The 26,026-nt window shown below is 42.6% G+C and overlaps 1 protein-coding gene across 1 annotated transcript in view; it reads left to right on the top strand.

The window, feature by feature from the left end:
• Positions 1-26,026, top strand: part of LOC141141960 (vomeronasal type-2 receptor 26-like) — a 152,701-nt gene that overhangs the window by 107,669 nt on the left and 19,006 nt on the right. Inside the window, exon 4 of the mRNA XM_073629215.1 lies at positions 10,179-10,412. Within this exon, the coding sequence (XP_073485316.1) occupies positions 10,179-10,412 (234 nt within the window). The remainder of the gene's footprint in view (positions 1-10,178; positions 10,413-26,026) is intronic.

Here is a 26,026-nt window from a genome sequence, read left to right as displayed (position 1 = left end):
TCTGCTACATATTTTTGTTATAAAAAAACCCTAATAAGCGTATATTAATTGGTTTGTGCAAAAGTTATCATGTCTACAAACTAGTGTGATATATTTTTGGCTTTTTTATTTTTACTAGTAATGGCGGTGATGAGCGATTTTTAATAGGACTGCGCTATTGCAGCGGACAGATTGGACACTAAGTGACACTTTTTGGGAACCAGTGACACCAATACAGTGAACAGTGCCTAAAAAAAATGCACTCTCACTGTATTAATGACAATGGCAGGGAAGGGGTTAACATCAGGGGCGATCAAAGGGTTAAGTGTGCTCCTAGGGAGAGAGATTACTAACTGTGTGGGGGGTGGCTTAACTGGAGGAAAACAGAGACTCGGGAAGAAGAGACAACATACAGGTACGTTGTTTCGCACAGCCAGGCCGCCCTGCCGCTGTAAATATGTGATGGACGCTCTGGAAGCAGTGAAAGCGGTATTAACCCCTTCCAGACCGGCTCCCATACATATATGGCAGTAGGTTGGCTCTCCTGCACAAATCTCCGTATATGTACAGTAGTTCCTTTAAGAGCCATAGCAGGTGCGTGCACGGAGGGGGACTCGATGCGAGTGGCCGTCGGGCGCAATCACCACTGGCCATCCGCGATCGTGGGCATGAGAGAAAGAACGGCGATTTGTGTATGTAAACGCACAGATCCCTGTTCTGACAGGGGACGAGAAACAGATCATGTGTTCCTACTAAGTAGGAACAGCGATCTGGCTCCTCCTCCAGTCAGTCCCCTCCCCTCGCAGTTATAAACACCTCCCAGGGAACACATTTAACCCCTTAATCGCTCCCTAGTGTTAGCCCCTTCCCTGCCAGTGACATTTATACAGTAATCAGTGCATTTTTATAGAACTGATCGCTGTGTAAATGCCACTGGTCCCAAAAATGTGTCAAAAGTGTCCGATCTGTCCGCTGCAATGTCGCAGTCCTACTAAAAATCACAGATTACTGCCATTACTAGTAAAAAATAAATAAAAAATAAAAAAAAACATAAAAATGCCATAAATCTATTTCCTAATTTGTAGATGGTATAACTTTTGCGCAAATCAATCAATATATGCTTATTACGATTTTTTTACTCAAAAATATGTAGTAGAATACATATTCGCGTAAACTGATGAAGAAATTAGTTTTTTACTTTTTTTAGGATATTTATTATAACAAAAAGTAAAATTTTTTTTTTTCAAAATTGTCGCTCTTTTTTTGATTATAGCGCAAAAAATAAAAAGCGCAGAGATGATAAAATACCACCAAAACAAAGCTCTGTTTGTGGAAAAAAACAGACGTCAATTTTGTTTGGGTACAGTGACGCACGACCACACAATTGTCAGTTAAAGTGACGCAGTGCCGTATCAAGAAAAATGGCCTGGTCATTAAGGGGGCAAATCCTTCCTCTCCAGCTAATGCATAATAATCAGTTACAGTAAACTGTTTTTTTTTTCCTTTTGGGATAAAGGTTTTACATAAATATAAAAAGCTGGGGGCGTGGCTTGGATGACTTCCCGGGCAGACTTGTCTCTCTGAAGCTCCCGACCCGGCCTGCCTGCACACAGCTGAATCCTGCTCTTTTCCGCCATCCATCATGGGCAAACCACGCAAAAACAAAGAAGTGGACCCCAGAGGACAGGCCACCCGCTCTTACTCAGTCCCCCCACCGCTCATTACCGAGTATTTTGGACAGGGAGCTCCGGCCAGAAAGCATGAGGCCAAGATGGCGCCGGCGCCATGTACAGCAGCCATCCCTTCTCCTTCTCTGCAAGCCTCCACAGACCACAGGGATACCAGGTACGGCTCTAAGGGTGACTTTCCGGCTACACACTCTCTGATCCCCCCTGCTAGCCTCTCGATCACCCCCCACCCCCTCTGGAGGACATATGCTGGGCAGCCTTTCACAACCATTTCCCCCATGCCTCATAGGACCCGCATCCTCTGTGTCCACCGGCCAGCCATCTCCCTCCTGGGACTCCTATGCTCCGGATTGGGACCCCTGCTCCCTCCCACAGCCCTCCCAGGCTCATAGGGACAGAGCCCCCTCTCTCTCCCCTCTCCAGAGCGATGCATCCCAGGCACCAGCACCTCCCCAGGCCTCACAGCCATCAGGATCTCAGGGGGCTTATTCTCATGCGGGGCGCCCACATGGACCATCCGTAACCACAAAACCCAACACTACTCCCCCTTCACTACCACCCCAGAGAGGCCACCCCATGCCAACTTCTTACTCGGCCGCGGTGCAGGGCTTTCACGCTCATACCACACCGGATTCTGACCCTGAGCCTGAAGCATGCACATCTTAGCGGGACTATGTCTGCTGCATGCCCACAAAACAGGACTTCCGTATGCTCATACAAGAAGTACGAGACACTTGTAGATCTGAGATTAGCATGCTTTGCACTGACCTCCATCAATTATCCACCAAAGTCGCATCTCTGGAGGAGGAAACATGCGACACTAAAATTGAACTTTCGCAAATACATGACCGCCTGACCTCACAAGCCTCTACCCTTAGAGACTTCCAACGCCATCTTGAAGATCTCAACAATAGAGGCAGGCGTAACAATATTCAGGTCCGAGGCCTCCCGGAGGCGACCCAGGATGAAGACCTACATGTGACTTTGCAAGCCATTTTCAATAGCATACTAGGTCGCCCGGAACATCAGCGAGTTAAGCTAGATCAAGCACACCGAGCTCTGTGCCCCCGCGGGCCAGGATCCCACCCACGAGATGTGATCTGTAGGGTGCACAACTACACCCTTAAGGAGGACATTATGAGAAAGGCACGAAACATGCGCGCCTTTGATTTTGATGGTGCCTCCATCCAACTCTTCCCGGATCTATCATGGATCATCCTCCAACAAAGAAGGTCCTTGCAACCACTTCTCACCTCTTTAAGAGAGCATGACTTTCGCTACCATTGGGGCTTCCCCTTCAGCCTCACGGCAAAAAAAGACGGGAGGTCCACAACCCTCCGTTATCCAGAAGATCTTCAATCTTTCTGCAGGGAATTGGATATCCCAGTCCCACCCACCCCTGGCTGGGACCCGCTGCCAGTGCCCCCACCTCGCCTGGAACCCTGGATTCAAGTCACGGGCCGGAAATGTACGAGGCCGCATTCTGCTGGTCCTTCTCCACCACCCCGTCAGAGATGAACTCATGCTTATTTGAATTCCTCCTCCACATTGGTTTTTGTTACCGGACTTATTCCGTTCATTTTCTATTTCTCTATCTGTAGAGCCCGTAGATAAATCTTGCTAACCCTATTTACCAACAGTACGGGCCTAGTTAACGAGAACATTTTTTTTTTTTTTTTTTTTTAGGTATTCAAACCATGTTTGGTTATGACTATAAGTACCATATATAACCCTTACAGCTAGCCGGGATATACACCTCCCCCTCCCCTCATCCCCCTTCCCCTCATCCATCCTCTCTTCCCTTACCTCTCCCCCCCTTCTTCTCCCCCCCTCTTCTCCCCCTTTTCCCCATTTCTGTTCCCTCCCTCCCCCTCCCTTCCTTTCCTCTCCCCTTCCTGCCCCAAGGGGGGTACATATCTAGTTTGGAAGGATATCCCCCTTTTTGTTTAAGGGTATACTTCTGGGGAGCATTGCGATGAGGAAAAACCTTTGTATTTCTATCTCAATGCTCTAGGATCTACAGGCTACATTTCATTATTGTTCAAAGCTCCCCGAATCAATAGTTCTACCAGCTTTCTTCGGGTCATAATTATGGTCACAGATATGACGGTTACCAGTTGATAATTGCAGGTTCAATGTTCTTTTTGTTAATTCGATTTGTTTTCTTTGAATATCGATGCAAGCAGACCCGGGAGAGGGTCACCCCCCTCTTGGGTCTATCCTCTCCTCGCCCCCGGGGATCTCCGAATGGCTCCCTACTCCATCTTCTCTGACGGTGGCATCCCTGCCTCGCCACCTCGTGTAGGTGGGTTGTACTGTGAATGGTTAACTAATTCTAATTTTGTAAGAGAGAAAATTGAGTACTGTCCGTGATACTTTTTTATTTGCACTAACATACAATTTTTCAGGACAAGCTTTCGGGGTATGTCCCCTTCTTCAAGCTCCAAGCAGTACTGATTCACAAATTTTTAAGCAGAATGTTAAAGAAGAAGAAAAAAAAGAGAAAACCAAACACATACAAATCAATGGTAATAAAGATAGCAGCAGAGTTAGTGAGATAAGACAGAGGGAGAGCTAGGGGGGGATGCAGGGGGGGATACTAATCACAGAGCGGTCGTAAATTTTGTACTAATTTTTGTGGGGGTTTTTTTACCTCCTTCCCTACCTCTCTCCTACCGGATTTTTCCTCTCTCTCTTCTCTCTCTCTCTCAACCTCTTGGATGCCATCCGTCTCTGGGACCTGGTTCTCGCTCGGGAGGTCGCGGAACTCCAAACTGAATCCGCCTTGGAGATCCGATCCGTGGACCTCCTATATACCTGGGCTCTACCAAACCCACTATGTAAGCTACTATTCCCCCTCCCAATTTACCCACCATGATTGACATACTTTCACTAAACGTAAAAGGTCTTAACTCTAATATTAAGAGAAGCCTAGCATTACGAGAGTTTAAGTGGTCTAAGGCTGACATTATTTTCATTCAGGAGACACATCTTGCTAAAACGGGCACCATGACATTTGCACAAAGACACTTCCCTCAAATATACCAGACCTCTGGTCCGCAAAACGAGCAGGGGTAGCAATCCTTTTTAAGCAAGGTTCCCCCTTCCAGTTACAATCTCTATATTCAGATCCACTAGGACATTACCTCATCCTCCAAGGCCTATGGATAGGCGCCAATATCACTCTATGCAATGTCTATGCCCCAAACACCAATCAAATCCCCTTTCTGTCTAAAGTCTTTAATCGCTTTTTGCAGCCCCCCGCCAATATCTGGTGATTGGAGGGGACTTTAACCTGATCCACTCCCCAAGTCTTGATAAACATTCTATGGGTCAGGGGAAAACCCAAGTGACTATCGATAGAAAAGCCACCCTATTTCACCAACTAACTAGAAAATATGCCCTGTTCAACACCTGGCGTACCACTTATCCATCAGCTAAACAATTTACTTTCTACTCTCATCCCCACAAGTCCCACTCGCGAGTAGATAACTTTTTTGTCAATGCTCCGACCCTGAGAACATGCATGGACTCAGATATTCAGGCTATCTCATGGTTGGATCATGCCCCGATTACACTCTCCCTGGCACGCTCCCCAGGCTCCTTTCGTAAATGTCATTGGCATCTGAATGACTTCCTACTTAAACACGACCCATCTAGAGTGGAATTGGAACAAACCCTGAAGCTGTACTTTGCAGAAAATTGTTCCCCTGAGGTTTCCACCTCATCTTTGTGGGAGGGCCATAAGGCTGTCCTCAGAGGTCAATGTATTTCGCTCTCCACTGCCCTGAAGCGGAACGCCAATGCAACATGCCACGCCCTCTTAGACAAACTTAAACATTTAGAAGCGCTCTTGCTCTCCTCCCCGTCCCTAGCAACCCTTAAGGAACTCGTCAGTGTCAGGGCTGGACTGAGAGACATTGACTTGGGTAAGATAGAAAAGGCACTGATCAGGCTAAGACAGACTTATTATGATAAGGCAAATAAGCCATATACACTCTTGGCGAAACAACTTTGCGACAGGGCGGCGACAACCACCACTACTCACCTTAAAGATGCAAACGGTGTCCTTCAATCTCACCCTACCAAAATAGTCAAGCTTTTCCATGATTACTACTCAGCTCTGTATAATGAACCAACTGTTCCGCACAACTCATCTTCCCCTGACCTATCCCAGGCCATCTACACCTATTTAGCGGGCTCTGATACACCTAGGCTCTCCTCTTCTGCCCTGGGGACTCTTAATGCCTACATTACAGAAGAAGAAGTGACAGAAACGATTAAATTGTTACCAAATAACAAAGCCCCTGGACCTGATAGACTACCGTACCTTTACTACAAGACGTTCCTACCACATCTACTCCCCCACATGACAAACCTATTTGATTTATTTCTCTCTGATACACCTATCCCTAGAGATATGCAAAATTCTTACCTGACACTAATCCCAAAACCAGGAAAAGATCACACTCTCTCATCCAATTACAGACCAATAGCACTCCTCAATACAGACTTAAAAATTTTTACGAAACTGTTGGCGAATAGATTAAACAACTTTATGCTGTCCTTGGTCCATAAAGATAACACCCGGAGGGTCATCGACCTGGTGGAGGTTGCAAACAGGAACAAATTGGAGGCAGTACTGCTCAGCTTAGATGCCGAAAAAGCCTTCGATAGGTTAAGCTGGCCTTTCCTGTTTGCGACTCTCAATCGGGCTGGTATCCAGGGCCCATTCCTCCGAGCTATCTCCCACCTATATTCGGCCCCTACTGCCCAGGTCCGTACTCAATTCGCCACCTCCCCTACTTTTCAAATCTCTAACTGGACTCGCCAAGGCTGCCCACTTTCCCCTCTTCTATATGCCCTGTGCATTGAACCTTTAGCAGCCCATATTAGAAACAACCCAAGTATACATGGTATCCCAGTCCGTACTAGAGATTTTAAGATTTCCTTATTCGCGAATGATGTCCTTCTCACTCTCACGCAACCTCATATCTCTCTCCCGAACTTACAGGCTGAATTGGATCGGTATAGCACCCTCTCGGGTTATAAAATTAATAGTTCAAAAACGGAGGTCCTTCCTCTCAATTTATCAAACGCTATCAGCACTTTCGCAAACATTTAATTACTCTTGGCAGTCCTCTTCCTTAAAATACCTTGGGGTACGTATTACACCCACATACGACACTGTATATAAAACCAACTTCCCCCAACTGTTTACCTCTATTAGAGCCTCCCTGACCAAATGGAAATCTTTGAAATTATCCCTTTTCGGCAGACTTGCAACCCTAAAGATGACGATATTACCTAAACTTTTATATCTTTATGAGACGCTCCCTATCCCCATTCCATCCTCACACTTAAAGAGACTTCAGGGTGACCTGATAAATTTTTTCTGGAACTATAAAAGACAAAGAATTGCTAGATCGGTTCTATATGCGCCTCGTAATCAAGGCGGACTGGCATTTCCCAACATAGCTAAGTATTATCTAGCTGCCAGTTAAGACCTGTAGCCTCTTGGTGTACTCTCCATTGGTGGACACAGATTGAAAAGTTATGGTTAGCCCCCGTCCATCCAAACTCCATGCTTTGGAGTTCTGATGTACCACCTGGCAGCGTACAACTGCTAGGACCAATGGCCCTCTTACGCACACTATGGCGATGTGCCAAATTGGCATACCCGCTTTCTACCACCTCTTCCCCAGTCACCTCATTTCTATTTACACCCAACATTCCTGACAGCTTAACCTCACAGATGTCTCATTTCTGGATGGATAGCTCCTTATTCTGCTATGGTCAGTTAATTGATCCTAAAACCAAATTGCTAAGATCCTTCTGAGAACTGCAAAACGCCTTTGACATTCCCAAACAGGCTTTTTTCAGTTACTTACAAATTACAAATAAAAATCACTACGCACAATCATTAGTGCTGAACTTACGATTCTCTCCCCTAACCGACTTTGAAAAGTTATGTTTAGAGGGTTCGTCCCCTAAGGGCATGATCTCCCGCACCTATCAGATTCTGGTCACAGATTTTTCACTAGATAGACCGCGGCATACCTATATGGATAAGTGGGAGCAGGCCTTGGGCACAGATCTATCCTTAAAGACTTGGCAATCCATATGGATTCAGGACTCTAAGAGCTCCATATGCACGCTCTATAAAGAGAATCAATATAAGATTCTTTTCCACTGGTACCAGACCCCTGACCTGCTCCACTCCATATACCCTTCGGCGGATCCCCGTTGTTGGCGATGTTATAAAGATAGGGGGACGTTATTTCATGTCTGTTGGACCTGCCCTCTAATCATCCCCTACTGGTGTATGGTGCAATCCCTGCTCCAATCCATCTTTGATACTGGGGTGCTCCTCGATCCGAAGATCTTTCTTTTAGGTCTCCCACCTGCCACCTTCTCTAAAATATCAAAAAAACTCTTACTGCAGAACGATGTCTGGTGGCCCTAAAGTGGAAAAAGAGGGAATCCCCCTCACTGTCTGAACTGCACTCCAGGATCAGAGATGTTAAAAGAATGGAATATCTCATGGCCTCATTAAATGATACTCTTGATAAACATAGTAGGGAACCTTGGGTCCTGTTGGAGACTCCTGCGACCTAATGCTCTGCGCTTCTTGAGTATCTTTGGCTCGCTCCCTCTTGGGCTGTCCTGGGCTCTGGAGGCGGATGGTTGTCCTCTCGTTCTCTCTCTTCTTCTTTACTCTTTTATTTTCTTCACCTCTCCATTATAACTCCCCCCCACCTTTTTTTTTTTTATATATGTTTATGCACCTATGCAAAGGGTATTATTGGATGTACTATCAGAGATGTATGATAATCCAGCAAACTCCTTTTGATCAATCACTATATGTTCAGACTGATATCCACTCATCAGGGCATTCTGATATTTGCATATCTCCTCCCAAGATCCAGACCACTGCTTTCATCCGGACTGACTGAGGGCTTTTGAGAAAATTCTTAAATCCGAAAACTCGGAATTCGTAAATTTGTAAATTCAAAAATTTGTAATTTGTAAATTCGTAAGTGCGGGAATTTGTAGATTCGAAAATTCGGAATTCGTAAATTCGAATATTCGGAAATTCAGTAATTTGAAAATTCAGAATTCCTAAATTCGTAAATTCAAAAATTCGGAATTTATAAATTCCAAAAATTCAGAATTTGTAAATTCCAAAAATTAGGAAATTCGTAAATTTGAAAAATTCGAAAATACAAAATTCATAAATTCAAAAATTCGGAATTCGTAAATTCAAAAATGTGTACATTCGGAAATTCGGAAAATTCGGAAATCATAAATTTGTAAATTCGAAAATTCGGAATTCAGAAATTTGAAAATTCGGAATTCGTAAATTTGAAAATTTGGAAATTCGGAATTCGAAAATTCAGAATTCGTAAATTCGAAAATTTGGAAACTCGGAATTCAAAAATCTGAAAATTTGACAATTCGTAAATTCGAAAATTCGAAAATCCAAAAATATGAAAGGAAAATCTGAAAATTAGAAAGAACGAAAATCCAAAAATCCAAAAAATCAAAATGATAACTAACTAACTAATAATAACTAACTATTAAATTATAGGTATTTAAATTTCCTTTCAAATTTGGCTGTTAGTGAACAAATTTATCTGAAGTTACAAATTATCCAAAATAAAGAATGCCGCATCTAAACAAATGGAATGAAACAAAATAATAATAAATAATAATAATATGTTTTTAATATTATTATTATTATTGTTATCTATTATTATTACTTAGTTGTGTTCTATTCATTTAGATTCATTATGACGGATAATTCGTAACTTTGGATAAATTCGTAACAGTCACATTTGAAAGGAAACTCCAATACCTATAATTTATTAGTTAGTAATAGTTAAGCTATTATTAGTTATTATATCAGATTTTCGCGTTTTCGGGTTTTTGAATTTTCAGAATTTTGATCTTTATTTCTGATTTTTGTTCTTTTGAATTTTCGGATTTTCATTCTTATTTTTAGATTTGCGAATTTTCGTATTTCTGGATTTTTGAATTCCGAATTTCCGAATTTTGAAAATTTTAAATTCGGAAATTTGAATTTTCGCATTTCCAAATCTCTGAAAGTCCAAAATTTTGAATCTTCTAATTTCAAATTACCGAACTTTCGCATTTCCGAATTTTCCAATTTCTGAAATTTTGAATTTCTGAATTTTCTAATTTTTGAATTTTAGAAATTTTGAATATTCAAATTTTTAAATTTTCTGAATTTTCAAATTTCTGAATATTCGGATAAATTCGGAAATCAACAATTCGGACATTCGGATATTTCTGAAATAACTAAACGAATTTGGAACTAAACGAATTGCACATGTCTAGTACAGTATGTAATAGAAACAGAAATTTTATATATATATACATACATACTGTATATTGCGTTGATAAAGGTAGATGGAGAAACAAGGGGAAGCAACATATAAATTGTTTAAACTTCAGTTTTAACTTGTTTGAGGTTTTTCTGTCCTCCAGCTGCATAAATATGTGAAACAAATAAAAAATCCATATAAGACGGCAGAGAGAATGACCTTATTTGATGAAAATGGTGAATTTCCTTTCCACTACAAAATAGTAAATCAGATGAATTCTTACCGCCAACTTAAAACAAGTAATACTGTTGTTGGTTTGTACACACCATGGGCTAAAGAAGAAGACCAACTTCACATTGACCCCAACAAAATAACATGGAATGAAGGCAATAATACGGTGAGGAGGAGAACATGTGGCACAACAATTATAGTCATTCAATGACATTTCATAATGTTACCCATGAACTTTATTGCTTCAAATATTATATTAGTCTTATCTGCCCTTCATATATAAGTATAAGTAACACAGAAATTAACCACTTGCTTACTAGACACTTTTACCCCCTCCTGCCCAGGCCATTTTTCAACTTTCAGCGCTGTCACATTTTGAATGACAATTGCGCAGTCATGCTACACTGTACCCATATGAAGATGTTATAATTTTTTTCATACAAATAGAGCTTTCTTTTGGTGGTATTTAATCACCACTGGGTTTTTATTTTTTGCTAAATAAACAAAATAATTTGAAAAAAAAACAAACATTTTTCATAGTTTATTATTACATTTTACAAACAGGTAATTCTTCTCCTTCACTGATGTGCGCTGATGAGGCTGCACTGATGGGCACTGGTTTATGGCACTGACAGACACTGATATAGCGGCACTGGTAAGCGTCACTGATGGGCACTGATAGGTGGCACTGATGGGCTCTGATAGGTGCCACTGATGAGGCGGCACTGATGGGCACTGATAGGTGGCACTGATGAGCACTGATGAGGTGGCACTGATGGGCACTGGTAGGTGGCACCGATGGGCACTGATAGGCACTGATAGGCAGTACTGATGGGCACTGGTAGGTGGCACTGATGAGCACTGATGAGGCGGCACTGATGAGCACTGATGAAGTGACACTGATGGGCACTGGTAGGCAGCACTGATGGGCACTGGTAGGTGGCACTGATGAGCACTGATAAGGCGGCACTGATGGGCACTGATAGGTGGCACTGATGAGCACTGATGAGGTGGCACTGATGGGCACTGGTAGGTGGCACCAATGGGCACTGGTAGGCAGCACTGATGGGCACTGGTAGGTGGCACTGATGAGCACTGATGAGGCGGCACTGATGGGCACTGGTGAGCACTGATGAGGTGGCACTGATGGGCACTGGTAGGTGGCAGCGATGGGCACTGATAGGCACTGGTAGGCAGCACTGATGGGCACTGGTAGGTGGCACTGATGAGCACTGATGATACGGCACTGATGGGCACTGGTAGGGGGCACAGATGGGCATTGATAGGCAGAACTGATAAGTGACACTGATGAGAAGGCACTGATGGGCACTGACTGACAGCACTGATTGGCAGCACTGATGGGCACTGATTGGCAGAACTGTTGGGCATTGATTGACAGCCCTGATAATCAGTGCTGATGCCCCTTTAACACAAGCCGGTTATTGGCTATCTTCTTCTCTCTTCACAATGTCAGTATGAGGAAAGAAAAGCCCATAACCAGCTTGTGTTTACATCCTGTGATCAGCTGTCATTGAACACAGCTGATCACGTGGAAAAGGGCCACTGTGATTGGCCCTTTATCCCGATCTATGATCATCTCAGTCCCATGGACTCAGTGATCACATAGGACAATCCCAGTAGGATGTCCATGGATGCCCTCCCAGCAAAGTAAGCCTGCGCTGTAGCCATCTATAGTGCGGGCAGGACGTGGTTAAAAAAGAAAGTAAAATATTTTTGGGAATTATTTCTTACTCTTCCTCATAGACTATGGGCAGGGCCGGACTTACTATAGGGCTTGAGTGGGCTCAAGCCCATGGGCCCTGCCCAATAGGGGGCCCCGCGGTGCTCGCGCTATACCGCGGACGCCAATTGCAGGGAGGGCTACCCTGGCCGCCCTCCTGTATACCGCCGTGCCGCCGTGGGCGTGCATCGGGGAAGCTCTGTGTTGGCCGTGTCCCTTGGACACAGCCAATCGCATATCGTGCTAAATTGCCAATCACAGCGGCCATTTAGCACTCGTCCAATGAGAGGTGATCTCATATGAGATCATCTCTCATCACCAGCTCTCCCTCCTCACACAGAGACAGCATGTGAGGAGGGAGAGCTTACATGCTGCAGCGGTGAGTGAACACTCAGATTAGTTACTGTTACACAACACTACACAACATAGTGCCATCTGTCCTGACTCCCCAGTGCCACCTATCAGTGCCAAATGTCCCCAGTGCCAACCATCAGTGCCACCTGCCTCCAGTGCCACCTGTCCCAGTGCCACCTGTCCCCAGTGCCACCTGTCAGTGTCACGTGCCACCTGTCAGCAGTGCCACCTGTCCCCAGTGCCACCTGTCAGTGTCACATGTCATCAGTGCCACGTATCAGTGCCATCTGTCATCAGGGCCACCTGCCCCCTTTGCCACCTGTCAGTGTCACATGTCATCAGTGCCACGTATCAGTGCCATCTGTCATCAGGGCTACCTGTCCCCTTTGCCACCTGTCAGTGTCACGTGTCATCAGTGCCATGTATTATTGCCATCTGTCATCAGTGCCACGTATTAGTGCCATGTGTCATCAGTGCCACATATTAGTGTCATCTGTCATCAGTGTCACGTGTCATCAGTGCCACGTATTAGTGCCACCTGTCATCAGTGCCACATATTAGTGCCATGTATTAGTGCCATCTGTCATCAGTGCCATGTATTAGTGCCATCTCTGATCAGTGCCACGTATTAGTGCCATGTGTCATCAGTGCCACGTATTAGTGTCATCTGTCATCAGTGTCACATGTCATCAGTGCCACGTATTAGTGCCATCTGTCATCAGTGCCAAGTATTAGTGCCATCTGTCATCAGTGCCATGTATTAGTGCCATCTGTCATCAGTGCCATGTATCAGTGCCATCTGTCATCAGTGCCAGATAGATATAGAAGATAGGGCCGAAAGTGACTCAAGCCCAGGGGCCCCCACCACCCTAAGTCCTGCCCTGACTATGGGGTTCTCCATGGGGAATGACTTCTGCCCCCCCAGGTTAAAATTGTTAACATGTTTGTAAACCGTAAGAGTGAAATTCTCTTTTTTCCTCCTGTTTGCTCTATTAAATATACAACTGCAAGCATTTTGTTATACCTGTTCTAATTACAAAATAAAATATAGGGCAAGGCTGACACCAGTCTACAAATAAAAAATATTACACTTTAAAAGAAAAGTAAAAAGTAAAAGTAAAGAAATACCATATTTATCGGCGTATAACATGCACATTCATTTTAAGAGGGAAGTTTTAGGAAAAAACTTAAAGCGGAGGTCCGCAGAAAAAAAAAATATTAAAAGCTGCTGACTTTTAATATATGGACACTTACCTGTTCAGGGAGCCCCGCGATGTCGGCAGCCGAAGCCAATCTATCCGTCGGCTCTCGGCTGCTGTCGCCTCCATCCTCGGTAAGGGAATCAGAAAGTGAAGCCGTGTGGCTTCACTTCCTGGTTCCTTACTGCGCATGCGCAAGTCGCGCTGCGCGTCCTCACTGGTCCCTGCTGTTTTCTATCTCCCAGAAGACAGTGGGGGAGGACAGAGTAGGCGCCGGAAGTGGCGTAGGTCACCGTGATCACCGCGGTGATCTATGCCAGGAAGTGGGAGCCAATACCTGTATTAGACAGGTATCTGCTCCCTCCTCCCCCCTGAAAGGTGCCAAATGTGACACCGGAGGGGGGGAGGAATCCAAAAAGTGGAAGTTCCATGTTTGGGTGGAACTCCACTTTAAATTTTAAATAGTGAACTTTGAAGCAAAATAAGGGTCAGTGCCCATCTGCAGCCTCACCATTGCCATGAATGCAGCCTGATCAATGCCCATCTGCAGCCTCATCAGTCCACATCAATGCAGCCTCACCATTGCCATCAATGCAGCAGCCTCACCATTGCCATCATTGCAGCAGCCTCGCGATTGCCATTAATGAACAGCCTCACCATTGCCATCAATGCAGCAGCCTCACCATTGCCATCAATGCAGCAGCCTCACCATTGCCATCAATGCAGCAGCCTCACCATTGCCATCAATACAGCAGCCTCACCATTGCCATCATTGCAGCAGCCTCACCATTGCCATTAATGCAGCAGCCTCACCATTGTCATCAATGGAGCAGCCTCACCATTGCCATCAATGCAGCAGCCTCACCATTGCCATCAATGCAGCAGCCTCACCATTGCCATCAATGCAGCAGCCTCACCATTGCCATCAATACAGCAGCCTCACCATTGCCATCATTGCAGCAGCCTCACCATTGCCATTAATGCAGCAGCCTCACCATTGTCATCAATGGAGCAGCCTCACCATTGCCATCGATGCAGCAGCCTCGCCATTGCCATCATTGCAGCAGCCTCACCATTGCCATCAATGCAGCAGCCTCACCATTGCCATCAATACAGCAGCCTCACCATTGCCATCAGTGCAGCCTGATCAATGCCCATCTGCAGCCTAGAGGGGACAGGGAGGGAGGGCGGGATGAGCGCCGACAGTTTACATACAGTGAGAATCTCCTATGATAGACAGAACAATGGTCCAATGACAGCCCAGGAGACAGGACTTCCTATTACAGAGGCCGCTGAGTAAACAGGAGAGTCTCGCTGTATGTAATCTGATGGCGCTCGTCCTGCCCCCCTCCCTGTCCCCTCCAAGGCAGGAGAGATTGAAGTGAAGTGCACATGCTATTTGCACCTGATTTTCAGGGTTAAAAAGTGCGTGTTATTTGCAGTATATATATATATATATTTATTTATTTATTTATTTTTTCAATATGTTAGGCATCACTATATCACTATATTCGGTTTGCATTTTTTGGGAATCTTTTGCATTTTCTTACCCGGAGATCACACCTATAGCAGGCTGACAACACTAATCAACTTCCTCAATATTATCATCAGCATTGTATTGCCGCGTACACACAATCGGACATTCTGACAACAAAACCGTGGATTTTTTTCCGACGGATGTTGGCTCAAACTTGTCTTGCATACACACAGTCACACAAGTGTTGTCGGAAATTCAGAAAGTCAAGAACGCACTGACGTACAAGACGTACGACCAGCCGAGAACAATGAAGTTCAATACCCAGTGCGGCTCTTCTGCTTGATTCCGAGCATGCGTGGAATTTTGTGCGTCGGAATTGTGTGCACATGCTCAGACTTGTTGTCGGAAAATTTGAGAACCAGCTATCTAACATTTGTTGTCGGAAATGCAGACAGAAAATGTCCGTTGGAGCCTACACACGGTCAGATTTTCCAACAACAAGCTCACATCGAACATTTGTTGACGGAAATTCCGACCATGTGTATGCGGCATAAGTCTTCCATAAGTACTCCTCCAGTGTGAGGCGGTGGCTTATGCCCCGCACACACGGTCGGAATTTCCAACAACAAATGTTCGATAGGAGCTTGTTGTCGGAAATTCCGACCGTGTGTAGGCTCCATCGGACATTTTCCGTCGGAATTTCTGCCAAACAAAATTTGAGAGCTGGATCTCAAATTTTCCGACAACAAAATCCGATTGTGTGTACACAATTCCAATGCACAAAGTTCCACGCATGCTCGGAATCAAGCAGAAGAGCCACACTGGATATTGAACCAGAAGAGCCGCACTGGCTATTGAACTTCATTTTTCTCAGCTCGTCGTACGTGTTGTACGTCACCGTGTTCTTGACGTTTGGAATTTCCGACAAGATTTGTGTGACCGTGTGTATGCAAGACAAGTTTGAGCCAACATCCGTTGGAAAAAATCCATTGGATTTTGTTGTTGGATTGTGCAATCGTGTGTACAGGGCATTAGTGTTGTCAGCCTGAAATAAGAAGAGTTGGGGGCAGGAGGCGGAGCCTAGCGGAGCAGACATGCATTGTTAGAGCTCCACACCGCTGAGGAGAGAAGAGAAGGACAAAGCGGAGCCTGCAGACTCAAAAGGTATCCATTTGAACCTTTTTGCCCCTGGGAACAAACTGTGAAAGTTTGGGCAGGAAATATGGTACTGGGAGGAAACCGTGGCAGAAATAAAAATCACCTCACAAAGAGCTCACAGGCACTCACTGCAGCTGAAGCAGCTCCAGTCACCTCACAAGATACAGCATCAGGGCACTCTCACAGACAGAAAATGTCACAGCAAGACTCTCCATTTGAGTCAGATACAGAACAAATCCTCTCACAAACTTCTCCACAAGCCTCCTCAGTATCCCCAGTTTGAAAAAGATGCTTCATAAGGCTTTAAAACAAACCTCAGACCAAATAACAAAAAGCCTAACCAAAGAAATAAGAGAGCTGGGAAACCGCACCGCAGCCTTATGGGGCGTACACACGGTCAGACTTTTCAGCTACAAAAGTCCGATGGACGCCGACGGACTAAAGCTGGCTGACAATCCGATCGTGTGTGGGCTTCCCCGGACTTTCAGCGGACTTTTTCAGCCTCAAATCCGACGGACTTTAGATTTGAAACATGCTTCAAATCTTTACGTCGTAACTACGACGGACCCCGAAATCCGCTAGTCTGTGTGCTAGTCCGACAGACAAAAACCCATGCTAGGGCAGCTATTGGCTACTGGCTATCAACTTCCTTATTTTAGTCCGGTGTACATCATCACATACGAATCCGTCGGACTTTTGTGTGATCATATGTAGGCAAGTCCGTTCGTTAGAAAGTCTGCCGCAAGTCCGCCGCAAGTCCGCCGAAAGTCCACCGGAAGTCTGTCGGACAGGCTGTCGGACTTTTGTAGACGAAAAGTCCGACCGTGTGTACGCCCCATTAGAAATAAAAATGGATGAAATTGAAATTACAACCCAAGAAAATATAACAGAATTGGAACAATTAAAAAAAGAGAATTTAATACTTCAAACTAAGCTCGAAGATTACGAAAATAGAGCCAGACGTTCAAACTTGCGCATAAGGGGAATACCTGAAACTGTGACAGACCTGCAATCTACTATTACTGCTCTATTACAAGAACTAAAGCCAGATATCCCTATTGAACGTTTAGAACTGGACAGAGTACACAGAGCCCTCACAGCCAAAAAGAAAGATGGACCCCCACGTGATATAATCACAAAATTTCATTATTACAGAACGAAAGAACAAATACTAATTGCTGCAAGAGAAAAAAAGGAACTTAATTTTCAAGGACACAATTATCACATTTTTGCTGACCTATCCCAACTTACTATTACTAAAAGACGATCCATGAAACCCCAACTAATGGAACTGCAACGCCACAACATTATGTATCAATGGGGCTTCCCCTTTTCAGTCAGATTTAACTACCAAGGTACAATTTACAGAAGCAGATCAGCAGATGAACTACAACAAACCCTTTTAAAATTAAATCTGACAGAACCCACAAGCAGCAACACTCCCACACGCAGAAGAATGGCATCATCTTCACCTTCAGGCAGCACCCAGAAAATTTCAGAACAAAATGGGAATCATCATTCTCACAAAAGAGGCCGTTATGCCACATCATCCATGGACCAAGAAGATTCAATGGACTGACATCCTAATTCCTGATATCTCTTCATTTATTATACTAAGAGATGGTTCTCTATAAAAAACCTATATTTATAACTGAATGTAACTGCATTCTGATAGTCACACACTGTGTGGGATCATGTTACATTCCAGTTATATTTCTTATTACTTCTGATTCATATAGCCTTAGAATATATAAGTGAAATAAGGAAATTCTTGTTCAGTTATATATTATCAGGTAATAACAATAGATTTATTACTTTTTAAGACAAATATGTTCAATAATCCAGAAGTAATGGAAGCTTTTTCTTTCTTTTCTTAAAACAAACATATTATTACCTAACTAGTTCCTAGAATTATGTTTTTGTTTATTCTAATCTGAAGCAATACAACCTCAATTTTATGAGTTAACATATCTAAACAGTTACATATGAATAAAATATGTAATTGTTTACTCTAAAAGGGTTAAAATCCCAAAATAATTCAAACTATCTTCATCAATACCAAAGTTATTAACAGTACCTTTCTAACTGAATTATTTAGCCTAGGGCAAGACTAACCATATACAACCACCCTGGAATAAATAATTTCAACAAAAACTATATTCTGCACTCCAATTAATGAAACATCATTTTAATGTCTTTTGACATAGCACTTCTCTCCTGTAAGCGGAAGATCCGTGTACCCCCATTAGCCCTCCTCATTCTCCCAACCATATTATGTGGGAGTGTGACGAAGGCACTTATTCCCCTGAGAGAGATATTTATTCTCTTTCACGGGTAAATTGTGATTACTTGCAAAAAATAATTTATACAATGTATCATCTAATCTCATATGTTTTTTGTTTACTCTTTACTCCAGAATTTACTGGTTTCTTTTCTATCTATTCATCTCTTCAGTCCACACAGGTTGATCTGCGCAGTCAGCTCTGCATAACAAAAAGTAAGTCAAAACTATTTGATCTATTGCCATGGCACCACTGAATATACTTTCCCTGAATGTTCAGGGAATAAATGTCCCTCAAAAAAGGACCAAAGCCTTCCGTACTTTCTATAACAAGAAGGCTCACATAGTATGCCTCCAAGAAACACACTTCACCAGAGATTCTACTCCAAAATATATTTCTCCTTTTTATCAACAAATTTACACGGCTTCTGCCTGTACCAAGCAAAGGGGAACTCTAATTGCATTTCACCGATCCACACCATTCACCTTATCATCAGAAATTAAAGACCCAGAAGGTAGATACCTGATACTCATGGGTTATATAATGGATACAGCAATCACGGTGATTTCCTACTACGCTCCTAACAAACAACCTACACCATTCCTCTCACATATATTACAAGTGATTAATACACACAAAATAGGAACAGTGATAATGTGCGGGGATTCGAACCAGGTCCTCCTCCCATTTCTAGATAAATCACCTTTTACACCATCCAAAATAACTTCTAGATTACCTTTTTCTCAACTTCTTTCCAAATACAATCTGGTAGATTCATGGAGAGAAAGTAACCCAATGAAAAAGAAACTCACTTATTTCTCGCACCCTCATCAAACCTTCACCAGAATAGATCATATTTTTATAACAATAGGAATGATACCAGAAATTATTGCATCAGATATAATTCCGATTCCGTGGTCTGACCATAATGCAGTATACACTACTATAGCCTCAGCCATACCAAAAGCGCATGACCCAACGTGGTACTTACCGGACATAATGCTCAAACACCCACTACATCAGATGGCCATTGAACAAGCTTTAAAGGAATACATATCAATTAATAATACAACAGACATCTCCCCAATAACACTGTGGGAAGCTCATAAGCCTGTCTTGCGTGGTACAATACAAAGACAAATGGCACTATTTAACCACTTCCCTACCCGCCCATAGTCATATGACGTCCACAGATGGGATCTCCCATCCTGGGTGGACGTCATATGACGTCCTGGGATTCCCGGGCGCCTAGGGGGCGCGCGCGCGCGCGCCCGCCGCGTTCCTCGGGACCCGGTGCGTGTGCCCGGCGGCCGCGATGTCCGCCGGGCACCCGCGATTGCCCGTTAACCGGGCTGGCATGTGGATCTGTGTGTGTAAACACACAGATCCACAGCCTGTCAGCTCTGAGGAGAGCGATCTGTGTTCCCAGAACGGAGGAACACAGATCGGTCTCCTCCCCTAGTGCGTCCCCTCCCCCTACAGTTAGTAATCACTCCCTAGGAAACACATTAACCCCTCCCCGCCCCCTAGTGGTTAACCCCTTCACTGCCTGTCACATTTACACAGTAATCAAGGCAATTTTATAGCATTGATCGCTCTATAAATGTGATTGGTCCCAAAAATGTGTCAAAAGTGTCCGATGTGTCCGCCATAATGTCGCAGTCACCAAAAAAAATCGCGATCGCAACTAAAAAAATTTAAAAAATTTTTTTTTTTTAAAAATGCCATAAATCTATCCCATATTTTGTAGACGCTATAACTTTTGCGCAAACCAATCAATATACGCTTATTGCGATTTTTTTTAACAAAAATATGTAGAAGAAAACTGAGGAAAAAATGTGTTTTTTTTTTTAAAAATTGGGATATTTATTATAGCAAAAAGTAAAAAATATTGTGTTTTTTTCAAAATTGTCGCTCTTCTTTTGTTTATAGCGCAAAAAATAAAAACCGCAGAGGCGATCAAATACCACCAAAAAAAAGCTCTATTTGTGGTGAAAAAAGGACGTCAATTTTTTTTGGGTACAACGTCGCACGACCGCGCAATTGACGTTTAAAGTGCAACAGCGCTGAAAACTAAAAATTGGCCTGGGAAGGAAGGGGGTGAAATTGCCCTGTATTGAACCGGTTAAACGGGAACGCAAAAATCTAGCAAAAAAACTAGAACTCAATTTTAATGCAGCCTACATATCATTTCAAGATAATCCATCTCAGAGTACAAAATCTCATCTGGAAAAATCTAGATTGGAATACGATCTATTTCTCACTGAGTCAGTTGATAAATCCCTCAAACGCTCCAAACACAATTTCTACATGAATACAAACAAACCAGGTACATATTTGGCTCGGGCATTAAATTCAACTAACAAATCTTTCAAACTAATACGTTTGAAATTATCAAAAAATGTTTACACTTGTAATCCAGTTAAAATAGTCCATAAATTTCACTCACATCTCGCAACTTTATACAAGACAAACAATGAATTTAATCCTACAGAGGCTGAATCCTTCTTCTCAAAAATAACCTTACCTGAGTTATCTCAGAATCAAAAAATCAGTTTGGATGAGCCTATAATTATAGATGAAGTTGCTAACGCCATAAAAGACCTAAAACTTAACAAAAGACCAGGCCCAGACGGCTACTCGGCTTTATACTATAAAACATTCTCAGAAATACTGTCTCCCATTCTCACTGAAACTTTTAACAAACTTCTAGATGGACATTCTTTTCGGCAAGAAACACTAATGGCAATTGTTTGTATGATCCCAAAACCCCTTTCTGATGATACTTCCTGTGTGAATTATCAGCCTATCTCTCTGTTAAACCTCGATATTAAATTATTAGCAAAAATAATAGCAAAACGCCTCAATAGCATTATAGGAAAATTAATACATAGAGATCAAGTAGGCTTCATGCCAAATAGACAGGCAGGCGATAATATACGCAGGGCAGTGTTATTGGCACATATTGCTAAAAAATGGAAAATCCCTTTATGTTTTCTATCTCTCGATATTAAAAGGGCATTTGACACAGTATCCTGGCAATATATGCAATATTCATTACAAAAATGGACCCCACTTTTTAACATGGATCAAAGCATTATATAATAAACCCAAAGCCTATATAAAATATGCTGGATACAAATCTGAAGCCTTTAATATCGAAAGAGGTACCCGACAGGGTTGCCCATTATCTCCCTTATTATTTGCCCTTATACTCGAACCCATGGCCCAATACATCAGAACAAACCAAACTATAACTGGCATTGAAGTAGGAGGTATTACACACAAATTATGTATATTTGCAGACGATATATTACTTTTTCTATCATCACCACAGGTCTCTGGTCCTAACTTAATACCAGCTCTTGATGGATTTGCAGCCCTATCCGGCCTTATGATCAATCTTAAGAAATGCCTAGTGCTTAATATTTCACTCACAAACATGGAATTGATCCCGGCTAGGGCTGCACTCCCATTCACATGGGCAGAAAAATCAATCCCATATCTTGGAATTCATTTAACAGCATCTCATTCTGACTTATTCTCAACCAATTATCCTCCTGTATTAAGACAGATCACAAATCTAATAAAACAATGGTCGCAACTTCCTTTATCCTGGATAGGGAAGATTAATGCAATCAAAATGACTATTCTACCCAAATTGCTTTATCTATTCAGAGTCCTCTCTATTCCAATTCCTTCCTATTTTTTGAGAATAGTACAAAAAAGAGCAACTTCGTTTATATGGGGCTCTTCTAAACCACGTATACCTATACACACACTACATCTTCCCAAAAATAAAGGAGGCCTGGGATACCCTAATTTTACTAACTACTACAGAGCAGCACATTTGGCCAGTCTGTCCAAATACCATGCAAAAGAGGAAATCCCATTATGGGTATTTATAGAGGCTTCAGAAAATGACCCTCTATTAATATATGAGAGAGGAATTAGTGGGACTTTATATGAGGTATAGGGGTGCCGCTCAGATCCCCCCCTCCATCCCGATTGAATAAAAATAATAAAAAAAAATAAAAAATAGGGGTAGCGGGACTTTATATAAACACACGGGGGCAAGAATAGAAATAAAATTGATAGTTTTTAATGGATACAAATTGTCATAGAGTTTCTGTATTCAAATAATTCAGTGCATGATGCTATATAAAACTATTCGTACAACTACTACAATTCATTGGAGCCAGAAAAAGTATACATACATACATATTCCAACAAGGAATCAATACATGATATATAGTATAAAACATTTAAAGCATAAATGCATGACTGTATGGAGAAAATAATCATATATATATATAAACAAAAAAAAGGGGTTTTTTTTGGGAGGAAAAAATCAATTAATAAGGAACGGCCTAACCAGATGCATCATTGTATACACTAGGTTGATGTTGGCTCTACGCGTTTCAAGGTTTTTTGACCTATCATCAGGAGCAAGGAACCATAGTGATAATCTACAAAATAAAAATACAAAATATATAGATGAATAAATAAAGGAAAAATGTTTTAGAAAAAAAAAAAAAAAAAGGAAAAAAGGAAAAAACACACAAAACAGGACGGAAGGGTCCTCCCAGATGGACCCAAACCGCCCGTACACTTACATGTATGGTCCACACAGTGGTGGTACGGCCATGAAATCCCCAGACCAAACCAGATATGCCCCGCACGGGAGCTGAGGGGACATGCCGCGGCGGGCAAACACAAAAATGAACGACGCCCCGCAGGAATATCAGTGTAAAAAAGTTGTGGAACAGTGGAACCAAATCTAAAAGGAAAAAAGAGGAAAAAAGAAAGTGTTGTTGTGGAGTGGGTGAAAAAGGTGAAAAATCAAAAATTAAATAGGGAAAGAAAGATATTGAAACAAAGGAGGGGATTAAGAAAGTATGAGGAAAATTAATGTGAATGGAAAAAAAGAGTGAAAATATAGAAAGAAGTGAAGGAAAAGGGGGACTGGAAAGAAAAGAAAGAGAAGAAAAAATATAGCTGGTAAAACAAGAAAAACAGATGATAGAGAACAAGAGGGGGGAGAAAGGGGGGAGAAAAGGAGAGAGAGGATGGCAGGTGAGAAAAAGAGAAGAGGGAGAACATAAATCAAGAAAGTGGTGAAGGGGAAATGGAACTAGATTTAAAAAAAAAACAAAAGTGTGGTAGGAGGGAGATGTGTACCTGGTATCAAATAAGTCCAAACAGGGGTGCCTGGATGCATGGGTGGTGAGTGAATGCAGGAGTGTACCTAGCGAGGTGTGAAATCCATGCGGGGATGAGGTCCATAGCTGCCAAGCCCCCGCAACCACATCCCCAACGTCAGACGCTGGGCCCTCTATTAATATCAAATTTATCATGGCTTGATCCTAAAGACCGCTTTAAAATTCATAATCCCATAACTAAACACTTCTTATCTCTCTGGGATAAACTAAAAACCAAATATCAGTTACAATCTCCACACAATCCTCTTCTTTCTTTTATCAGAAATCCGGCCTTTTATCCGGCATGGATCTACCCAAATTCTTTTAAAGCTTGGACAACATCAGGCATTCAGACACTAAATGACTTCATAGCATCTAAATCATTCCTTTCATTCCCATCGCTTAGAGAAAAATATGACCTACCAAACTCTGAGATATTTAGATATCTCCAAATCAAAAATTTCTATACACCATTCCTAAAGGGGGATACACCATTATCCCAATTATCCATTTTTGAATCAATCTGTACAAAAGATCCATTTGCTAAAGGTACAATTTCATCACTTTATAATCAATTATATGGAGTAGCAAATCTTAATAGACCCTCTTACGTTCAAAGGTGGGAGGAGGACCTGGGACGAACTTTAGAAGACACGGACTGGTCTAACATATGGCTCACATCTAAGTCATCTTCACCCAACATCTTAGCACTGGAGACAAATTATAAAGTCCTAACTCGCTGGTACCTTGTACCCGCTAGAGTGGCAAAATATTCACCTAATACCTCAGCTCTTTGTTTTCGAGGATGCCCAGAAATAGGCACATATTTACACATATGGTGGACATGCCCAGTAATCCAAATCTTCTGGAAGGAAGTCTTCGTGATTGCATCTAAAATATTTAAAAAAATAATACAACCAGATCCATATTTAACTTTACTTAATCTAAAACCGGAATGGTTAACACTCTCTCAATTCAAACTTATGATCCAACTAATAACGGCTGCAAAACAAACAGTGGCCAAGGCATGGAAATCTCCTACATTGGTACTAGCAGAAACAATTCACAGAATGAATAATACAATGTCCCATGCTAAGATGGTAGCCATCGATCAAAATCAAATTCCAAAATTTGAAAAACTTTGGCATCCTTGGATAAAACAACAGTTCCTGTCAAACTTCAATGACTCTGTCCTGTTGCCATGGTAACAGATTAAATGACTTACAGAGACACCCATTCTAAGGCTTCAAAGAGAACTAAAAAGAATAATAAACTGACGAGCGGGACAACCTTGTGGACCATACCTCTACCTTTCAACCCTTTTTCTTCTTTCTCTTTCCTTTTCTCCACCTTACGATTAAAGCTCATTATCAGAATTTATTTGACCTATATACACTCTACTTGTAAACAATATGTATAGTAGGTATAAATTATTTAAATACCTACAAAAGTAACTAAGGAAATGATATATATCTTTAATTTAGGTTTACGTGTACCCAATGTTTAATATTTGAAATTTCATGATATTTACCTATATAAACCCTACTGTAAAACAATGAGCTTACTTTATAGATCCTTGTAAACTTACTTTATGTATCTTTATAACATTGTATACTCAATAAACTTCTTTTGACAAGGAGATAAGAAGAGTTGTTCCTGGCAGGAGGGGCGGGCTGGGCCTGGGGGGGCAAAGTGGCAATTTCCCCCCTGGGCCGCTCTGATTCCATGTAAAAGGACCTCTGTGCTGACAGTGCCAAACCGCGCATGTGCAGTTTCCAGAGCTGGCCAAGTGATACTGCTCGGGCATCTCCAGCATGTGAGGGGCGGGGTTAACAGGGCTCGATTAGCAGCCGAATTGCAGTGAGAGATCCCCCATCCCTTGCTGGAGCTGAGAGCTGGTGATGTGTCCTGTCATAGGGCTGAGAGTGTGTGTGTTCCGTCTTACAGAGCACAGCCCTCCCCCGTCCTCTAAACGAATGGGAGAACGGATCTGCTCTGCCTACTCCTCGTGCCCATACTCGATGCAGCCCATGCCCATGTACTGTGAAGGGGATGTGCGGGCGGGAAACTTTAAAGTCAGCAGTCACAAATCACAATGTCACATCATGAAGACGCTGACTGAGCAAGTCAGGGACATTTTTGTTGAGGGGCCCAAAGCAGCTGCCTCATACTTGCCAATAAATTATCTATGGGATTAAAGGTCTATGGGATCAAAAGTGCTAATTTTAAAGGCTTATATGCATGGTATTGTCATAAAAAGTGTTTGGGGACCTGGGTCCTGCCCCAGGGGACATGGATCAATGCAAAAAAAAGTTTTAAAAACGGCCGTTTTTTCGGGAGCAGTGATTTTAATAATGCTTAAAGTGAA

This window comes from Aquarana catesbeiana, linkage group LG01, assembly GCF_042186555.1.
Source record: "Aquarana catesbeiana isolate 2022-GZ linkage group LG01, ASM4218655v1, whole genome shotgun sequence".
Taxonomy (NCBI): Eukaryota; Metazoa; Chordata; class Amphibia; order Anura; family Ranidae; genus Aquarana; species Aquarana catesbeiana.
This window is presented reverse-complemented; position numbering and strand designations above follow the sequence as displayed.